This window comes from Nansenia antarctica (genome assembly GCF_963989245.1).
Source record: "Nansenia antarctica genome assembly, chromosome: 11".
In the NCBI taxonomy this organism is placed as follows: Eukaryota; Metazoa; Chordata; class Actinopteri; order Argentiniformes; family Microstomatidae; genus Nansenia; species Nansenia antarctica.
The window spans coordinates 17,380,940-17,390,410 of record NC_137681.1 but is presented as its reverse complement, the minus strand read 5'-3'; the positions used below and the strand labels follow the sequence as shown (position 1 = coordinate 17,390,410).

Sequence of the window (9,471 nt, the reverse complement as noted above, 5' to 3'; positions counted from 1 at the left end):
GCCACTATTCTCTGTTCAACGATAGTAACCCCCTTGACGCTTGATCTGCACCTGATGCTGGCCCTAGAGGGCAGATTATGACGTCAGTTTTATTTTTTAACACTTTCTGTGTAACAAGCATACATTTCTCTACTCTTTCTCTTTTCTTGAACTGAATTGGTGCTTTGTGCTTCAGGTCCTGTGGAGACAACTTTCCCTGGTCATGCTTGCTGTGTCCCTAGGCACATCCATGACCATGTAGTGTCTAGTCTCGTGGTTCCAACCATGGAGGTAGAAAATCGGTGGACAGGCTTATTGTAATGCATGGAATCGAATGAGGAATATAAAAACACACGACGTCCTTCGATTTCTGCCTCAACCAGCCTCGGTGTGAACCCGTGCCAACCCCCTGCACGCTGGTCTCAACAAGTCTCTGTTGGCAGGAACTGGCAGGGGAGCTTTTTTGGCGCTTGTCAGTTTCACGTTTTAGTGTATCCTCAATTTAAGCCCAATCCTTTCCACAGCCACAGGCTGCTCTCTCTACTTAACTCCTCAGAGAAGCTAAATCCTGCTCCACCACATTTACCAGTTGTCAAGGACATCGGCTACTTGAATCGTACATTAAATCTTTTGATCTGTGTTTTATTTCGGTAACTACAGTGGGGAGAACAAGTATTTGATACACTGCTGATTTTGCAGGTTTTCCCACTTAGAAAGAATGTAGAGGTCTGTCATTTTTATCATAGGTACACTTCAACTGTGAGAGACGGAATCTAAAACAAAAATCCAGAAAATCACATTGTATGACTTTTAAATAATTAATTTGCATTTTATTGTATGAAATAAGTATTTGATCACCTACCAACCAGTAATAATTCCAGCTCTCACAGACCTGTTAGTTTTTCTTTAAGAAGCCCTCCTATTCTCCACTCATTACCTGTATTAACTGCACCAGTTTGAACTCGTTACCTTTATAAAAGACACACTCCACACACTCAATCAATCAGACCCCAACCTCTCCACAATGGGCAAGACCAAAGAGCTTTTTTTTATTTTTATTATTTATTTTTTGGCTGTGAGAGTCAATTTATTTAAGCCCGCTGATTTAGGTGAATTTACCCTTGAACGTGTCACCTTAACCATCAACGCAACAATTGCCCCCCCTGAGAGATTTGGCAGGAGCCGCCACTGATGCCCTCATCTCTCTCTGAAGATCCCTCCTTGAGCAGGGGATCCAATCCAGGATTGAGGGGGGCGATGGTCTCTGATTAATCCAGTTTGAGTCCTGTTGGAAGGCCTGATGTGGACTCCCCTGTGTGTGGCAGTCTGTCCTGCGATCCTTGCTGAATGGTTGATGCCACCTTGTCCACTTCTATGCCATATTGGGTATCTACGGCTGATGATCGCTCAAGCTTGGCATGTTCAGGCTGGGTGCTATCCCTTTTCTTGTCATTAGAGGGCAGGCTGCCCCTGTCTGCCTGGGCCCTGGTGGTCTTCCTTAGTGCATTGCCCTTCATCATAGCCAACAGGTGGTCCAACATGATGCAGCCCTCCTCCTGGACTGGGGGGGCTTTACGAATTATTTTTCCGTTCTCCCCCCTCGGTCTCTTGGCGTCATCCTCCTCTTGCTGTTTCTTCCTCTTCTCTGCCTTGATGGCCTGCTCTCTCCAGGTCTGGTTTTCCTTGATTGCTTTAAGGAAGAGTCCTCTGAAGGTCTTGATGGTGTTGAACAGCTCCTCTAGTGAGAGGCGGGACGTGTCCTCACACAGATACTCTGCTAGCTCTTCCTTCTTCTTTTTGATGGAGGCAAAGAGCTCCTGCAGCTTCTCACAGGCCTCCAGGTTCCCCTTCATAGCAGTGAGATACTGCTGCTTGATATCCTCCTGAGAAGAAGAGGACACTTTTTTCTCAGAACCCTTCAACCGTTTGACCAGTGAGCTCGACTCTGCCTGAATAGAATCCACATTTATTCTAGCAGCCTTTTCACAGATCTCTAGATCATCCGGAAGGTTCAGCAAGTCAGCATGGGTTTTCTCCGCCTCCTCCAGGATGTGATGGAGCAATGTGATACGGGACTTGTTGGCTTTGGTATCTGTGAGCTTCAGCAAGGTGCTGATCTTGAAGCCATCTGCATTGCCTATGTGACTCCCATAGTTGAGGAAGTTTCCAATGTCAAGTATGAGCTTGCAGAAACTTGGAAGGCGGGTGCTCTCCTTCAAACTCTCACAGGCTGCGTCCAGCAGCTCAGCTTTGGGTTGCAGCATCTTTAACACAGAAGGGGTCTCCTCACAGAGAAGCATGCACTCGATCCTCATGGTGTAGCATGAAACTGATAGGAGCTCGAGGTAGAACCGATCCACACCGGCCAGCTTCTCTATCTCCCCTTGGTATGACTTGAGGTTCTCAATCTCATGTTTCTCCGGCAGTAACGTCTGCATCTGTTTCAGCACCTCGACGTCAAACTTGGAACGGTCCCCATTTTGGATCATAGCTACAAAGTCTTTATGTGAGCATCTGAACTGCTTCAAGAATATGTTCAAATCTAGATTTTTCTTGGCATCAATGAAGGATATCTCTTTGGGCTCTCGTTTGACCGTAGTGTTGGTACTTTTGGCCTTTGAGTCAGTCACTGGCAGACAGAAGAGCTCCTCAATGCTGGAGTAGTCAGGTTCCAGGGAATCAGACTGCACTGACGACCACATGGATTGGCTTTCAGACACCACTCTGGAGGGCAGCTTCTGCCAGTTGAGCTTCTTCATGCGCAGTGTGGGACAGCGGCTGGCCTTGGGGAGAGGAGCGTTCTGGGGCACAATAATACCTCCTCCAATACCTGGGGGAGGGGGTGGTGGGGGAGGGGGGCCCATACCAGGCAGGGGAGGGGGAGGTGGGGGGCCCATACCAGGCAGGGGAGGGGGAGGTGGGGGGCCCATACCAGGCAGGGGAGGGGGAGGAGGTGGACCTCCCTGCCCCATCCCTGGTAGAGGTGGTGGAGGAGGAGGTGGCATCCCAGGTAAAGGAGGAGGTGGTGGGGGTGCACCATAAGTGGTGCCTGGCAGGGGTGGGGGTGGGGGAGGAGGAGGGTTTGGGGTAGCAGCAGGAAGTGGAGGGGGAGGAGGGGGAGGAGGGGGAGTTACGGAAGCCATGTCTGATTGGTTGGTTGTGCTGCCGAGCAAGTCTGTCTGGATTGCCCTGTTGGTGGTCTTGGTCTTGGGACTGGCTGAGATCTGTTGTCTCTTGGAAGAGAGCAGGCGCTCCATCAAACGTTCAGCGGAGTCCATTTGTGAGTCGTGGGCCAGCAGAGTGGCACGGACAGCCAGGGCCTCCAGGGTCAGCCACACGTCTCCCCGTCCTGGAGCCACCAGCAGCAGAGCCTGCAGGATGGACAGCAGCTGGACAGAGGCTGGGGAGCTGCTCACTTTGGTGAGGAGGGAGGTGAAGACCTCCTGGTGACTGCTCATGTCGATGCCTCCGTACACCCTCTCCATCTCCTCCGCATCCTCGGCCATGGAATCCTCAAAGGCCTCACACTGGATGTTCAGGTCCAGGTCCTCAGTCTCCCTGTTACATAAACACACATGCACATATGCACGCACACGCACACACAACATAGGTATTGATGTTTGGGAAATCTTACAGAAAGTGACTGTGACTGTTGTTCCACCAACATTTGATTAGCATTTAATGCATCCCACACCTACCTCAGCATTGGCAGTATATCCAAAACTGGAAAATACATAATTAAGATGAATCCCAGTACTTTCAATATCTCAATATCTCTATATTATCTCAATGGCCAATGCACACAGTGTTTTTGTAGCACTGTCAAATGTTGCAAATGTTGTAATAGTTTCTTATTGCATCACAATGGGACAATTGGAAAAACTTCAACATTCTAAATTGCCTGACACAGAAGAGCTTGCCTTGAAAACGCCTTGTCTAATGGTTTCTATTTTATTTTTTTAAATAATTTTTTTACTTTCTTTTTATTGAGATGTTACAGATATACAAAAATAATACTTTTCAGTTTTGGTTTGTTTTTACACAAAACACAAACATGTCCCAACCCCCCCCCCCCCCCCCCCCCCACAAAATCCCAAGTGGTGCATCCCAGGACGAAGGATATAAATAAACAACAATAAATAATAATAATAATAATAACAGTGGTGATAGGTAATGAAGACAGTACAGGTAAGTAATCAAAGAGATAAAGAGAAATAAAGTGCAATTCATTTGTAAGTGAGGATAGATGAGATGGTCGTGTTGGTCTGTGATACCATGTCTGTTATGATTGTAATATGTCCCTCTCTAGAACGAGATGATGTATCTCTAGGGGTTTATCCTGATAAATAGATTCACAACATATGTCATCACTCAGCATCCAGCGCACTTGCATTGTCAGGGAGGGTTTTTAGTTTGTTGAAATAGGATATTATTGGGTTCCAGGTGAAATAAAAGCGGTCTTTGGACCCCCTAAGTGTATATTTAATCTTTTCAAGTTTCAAGTGAAGCATAAGGTCAGTCAACCATAAGGAGGAATTCGGTGGTTTGGGGGATGTCCAACAAAGCAAAATCCTCCGTCGAGCAAGTAGAGTGGCAAATGCCACAATGTCTTTATGCTTGTTAATAATCTGTTGGTCAGTTGGCGCTATGCCAAAGATAGCTGAGTAGGCGTTAGGTTGCAGGTTCAGATCTAGTGCCTGTGAGAGGGTCCTGAAAACTGCTGACCAATAATCAAATAATAAGGGACATGACCAAAACATGTGTGTTAGCGTTGCCGGAGCGTTATGACATCTGCTACAATTCTCATCCACGTTAGGATAGATTCTGGCTAGCCTAGATTTGGAAAGGTGAATTCGGTGCAAGACCTTAAATTGGATTACGCCTAGTCTAGCACATGATGTGCTCCCGTTAACTCTCGTCAGAGCCTCAGTCCAGGAGTCATCGGGTATTACGTCCCCTAGCTCCTCCTGCCATTTCTCTTTAATTTTGTGGAGGGAAGTGTCTCCGAGGGATGATATGCTAGAGTAAATACTTGATATTAGGCCTTTTAGATTGGGAGGAATTTGGAGGATATCATCTATAGCAGAAGGTTGTGGTGCATTTGGGAAGTTTGGATCCAAACTTTTAATGAAATGTCGGACCTGGAGGTATCGAAAATAACTTGAGCGGGGAAGGTTGAATTTTTGAGAGAGGTGATTAAAGGTCGAGAAGACGCCCTCAGTATAGAGATCTTTAAATTTGGAGAGACCGAGTCTTTTCCATAAGGCGAAAGCATTGTCTATTCTGGCGGGGACAAAAAGGTGGTTATTGCAGATAGGGGCTAGGTTGGAGAAATCTTTTAAACCAAAGTGGCGTCGAAATTGTGACCATATTCGTAATGTATTAACAACAACAGGGTTAGAGGTGTAGTGTGGGGCAGATAGAGGGAGTTTGGAGGTAATCAAGGCGGAGAGGGATGTTGAAAGACATGACTCATTTTCTATTTCGCACCAAGACGGCTGTGGTGAATGGACCCAGTATATGATTTTCTGAATATTGGCAGCCCAGTGATAATAAAGCAAATTTGGTAGGCCCAGTCCGCCCTGGGACCGATGTCGCTGTAGAAGTCTTTTCTGTATTCTAGGGACTTTACCCCCCCCAAATGAAAGATGATATGGACTTATCTATGGACGAGAAGAAGGACTTTGGGAGGAATATAGGGAGACATTGGAAAAGGTAGAGGAATCGGGGTAGAACGTTCATCTTAATGCTTAATACAGTTGATCTTCCCTGCCAGTGATAAATTAATGGACCTCCATTTCTGTAAATCATCTTTTAATTTATTAACAAGGGGCGTGAAGTTTTTTTCATGTAGTTTAGAGAAGGACCGTGTAATATTAATTCCCAAATATTTGAAGCCAGATTTAGACAAATGGAAGGGCAAGTCACATTGTGGGATTGCGAGATCTAGGTTGTTCACTGGAAAACATTCGCTCTTAGTGAGGTTGATCTTGTATCCCGAAAAGCTACCAAATCTATGCAGCATCTGAACTATATGGGAAATGCATTGCACCGGTTCAGATACATACAACAGTAAGTCGTCGGCATATAGCGCCACCTTGTGTTCCTTCCCCCATCTAGAAATTCCATTTATTATTGGAGAAGATTTTAACATGATAGACAGAGGTTCGATGGCGAATGAGAATAGGAGTGGGCTCAGCGGGCACCCCTGGCGTGTCCCTCTCGACAATGAGAAAAATGTGGAGCGTTTCCCGTTCGTAACTACCGATGCCTTAGGACAGGGGTCGGCAATAGGCGGCCCGTGGGCCATTGCTGGCCCGTCACCAATAATATTTGGCCCAGCAGATTATTTTGAGAATCCACTTTTTATTTTTTATTTTTTTTATTTTTTTATAATAATATCGGACCGACAGTCCCACATATAGCGCCTATAATGTCCGAATAGAGAATCGAACTCCACCTGAATAATGCTTATTGTACTTTTATCCATGTTGAGAGTGAATGACACAGGGACAGACAATCAGGCAGCAAGGTGCACCGAAGCGCACTGACGCTGAACCCCTCAGAGTGAATCATAAGCAGGTGGACAACGCGTCACGGTGCTGAAATAGCCGACATACCGTGTGTGGTTTGAACAAAATAACACGAGCTCAGTAAGCCATTCAAACGTAATGTTTACGTATATGTGACTGCAACACACATATGAACAGTAACAACGCAAATTCTGTTTAATTTTCTGAAAAACATTGAAAACAAAATCGGCGCAAACAAAAAGCATCTCCCATCGGTCAGTATTTGCTTGATATCTGGTGATATTGACGTCACTTTAATCCACAGGCAGTTCTCAAGGTTTTTATGCATCCATCGATTCCTCTCGTGCGTCTTTATCGCATTCATTGACGAAAAGGACGACTCGCGTATAGAAAGGGAACATTGTGAGCACGGAAAATGTCTCTCACAACGGCTTTGCATTGATGAAACCAGGTAGGATGAACGTATAGTTCGCTGTCCATTCCTCTTTAAATGCCCTGTTTCCACCGTCAACTTTCCTCTTTAGACCTTTGGAGAGTGACATTATGTTTCTCTTGCTAGCAGGTTAAATGTTTGGCTAACTTCACCCGGCACGCAAACAACCAATCCAATAATAATAATGTGACCTTGTCTGGGAGGAGGGGGGAATAATTATCAGAATGAAACTGTTACATAATTATTAGAATAAGTTAGGCTACGCTACATCGTCAGTCCACACATTTATTATTCAAAAATATGGAAAAGTGTGAAACTACGTTTCAACGTTGTTGAGAATCACAACACAAACTCGCTAATCAAGCCAAAATACTGCAACATAATGGATTGGACAGCTACCTAGTTAACTAGAACACTACTTTACATTGTTAGCAGGTTCACAAAACAAGCTGTGTTAGTTGACTAGCGATGTGTACAGTCGAAAGAAAAGTCAAAGCATTAGAACGTGTCACATTTTAAAACAATCAATTACTTAAATTAGCCTTTGATTATGTTCGGGCCCGCCATCTAGTGGCTCAAAAAAAAATTGGCCCGAGGCCAAACCTAATTGCCGACCCCTGCCTTAGGAGATGAGTATAGTAGTCTGATCCATGCAATAAAAGTGGGTCCAAAGCCAAAAGCTTTCAGACATTCAAATAAGTACGCCCACTCCACTCTGTCAAAAGCCTTCTCCGCATCCAGGGAGAGAACCACCTCAGGTACCTCCTCGGACGTAGGAGAATGTACGACATTTAGAAGGTTTCGGATGTTAGAGAATGAGTGGCGGCCCAGCATGAAGCCAGTTTGATCAGGGGAGATCACCTCGTCTGTGACGGACTCTAGACGCCGGGCGAGTGCTTTAGCTAATATCTTGACATCGCTGTTGAGCAGCGAGATGGGGCGATGTGAACCACACTCCGTTCTGTCTTTCCCTGGTTTCGGTAAAAGGGTTATGAATGCCTCTGTTAGCGTCTGTGGCAGGGCCTCATTATCCATTGAGTCATTGAACATTTCTAAGATGAGCGGAGTTAATTTGGTTGAGAATTTTTTGTAGAATTCGATGGGGTATCCATCAGGGCCCGGGGCCTTACTACTTTGCATAGCTGTGATTGCATTATAAATGTCGGTGTCTTGGAAGGGTAGTTCAAGTTCTGCTTTATGAACAGGGTTGATAACAGGGGCATTTAAATTTGTGAAGAAATGTTGCATATTGGTATCATCATTGGGTGCCTCAGAAGTGTACAATTTGGAATAAAATGCCCTAAAAGTCTCATTGATTTCGAGGGGGTCAGTTGTAAGCTCCCCATTTTCTCTTTTAATTTGTGGAATCTGTTGGTCAGAGGATTTACATTTTAATTGATGCGCTAACATTCTACCAGCCTTTTCCCCATGCTCATAAACAAAGCCTCGTGATTTCAGCAGCATACGTTCTGTCTTATCGGATGTTAATAACTCGTATTTGGCTTTGAGATTCAGCTTATTTTTGTAAAGCTCCGGGGTGGGAGAGTCAGAGTATTGATGATCTATGTCAATCATTGAGTTGAGAAGTTGCTCCTGTTCTTGCCTCCTAGCTTTGTTCAGCCTAGATGTGTATGCAATAATGTCCCCCCTTATTACTACTTTAAGGGTCTGCCAGAGCAGGGAGGGAGAAACAGTGTCGTCCCTATTGGTTTCCAAGAAATTGTCTATGGCAGTTGAAATCATTTGGCAGAATTCTTTATCTGTTAGTAGTGTGGTATCAAGTCTCCATGGAGCGCGGTCAGAGTAGTTAAGTGGGAAGGACAGATCCAATAGTACTGGGGCATGGTCAGATTCAATTATGGTTGAATATTCTACGTTTTTGACAAAGGGAAGTAGTGTTCTGTCTATAAAGAAGTAATCAATTCTGCTATACGAATGGTGGACGTGTGAAAAAAACGAGAATTTTTTATCGTGAGGAAATTGGAAGCGCCATGGATCGACACATCCAATTTGGTCCATGAACGCTGACAACATTTTAGCTAGGGATGTCCCGATCCCACTTTTTCACTACCGATACCGATACTTGGGCTTCGGGTATCGGCGATACCGATACCGATCCGATATTTGTATACATTTTTTGACCCCTGAATATTATATATATATATTTTTTTTTTTTTTCCTAACACCAGGGGAGCCACCCCTCCTAAATTTCGTTGTTTGGTACCTGTACTGTAGCAATGACAATAAAGACCATTCATTCATTCATTCATTCAAATACCTCCCCAGTATATAGTCCACACCAACAACAGTTAAATTAAAGACTGCCAGCCTTTATTAAAGCAACAAAAATAGTACTCTGCAGTACTCAGTGACCGTATGTCAATATTTTTTTTTAAATAATGTTACTTTTCATTTGCACCTGATGCTGGCCCATTAGGGGTAACTTATAACTAATGCCCTCGATATTTTGATGTTTTACTTTCAGACGAGCCTTGTCTGTGCCATCTTAAAGCCACTATTCTCTGT

General features: G+C 44.7%; 1 protein-coding gene across 1 annotated transcript; it reads right to left on the bottom strand.

Annotated features, from left to right (window-relative positions):
* Positions 1-15: 15 nt before the first annotated feature.
* On the bottom strand, positions 16-9,450 carry LOC308167922 (inverted formin-2-like; the record flags this gene model as incomplete). The annotated part of the gene is made up of 3 exons (XM_080542399.1): positions 16-63; positions 1,374-3,537; positions 9,437-9,450. 3 exons carry the CDS (start codon positions 9,448-9,450, stop codon positions 16-18), a joined length of 2,226 nt encoding a protein of 741 aa, XP_080398525.1.
* Positions 9,451-9,471: the final 21 nt, after the last annotated feature.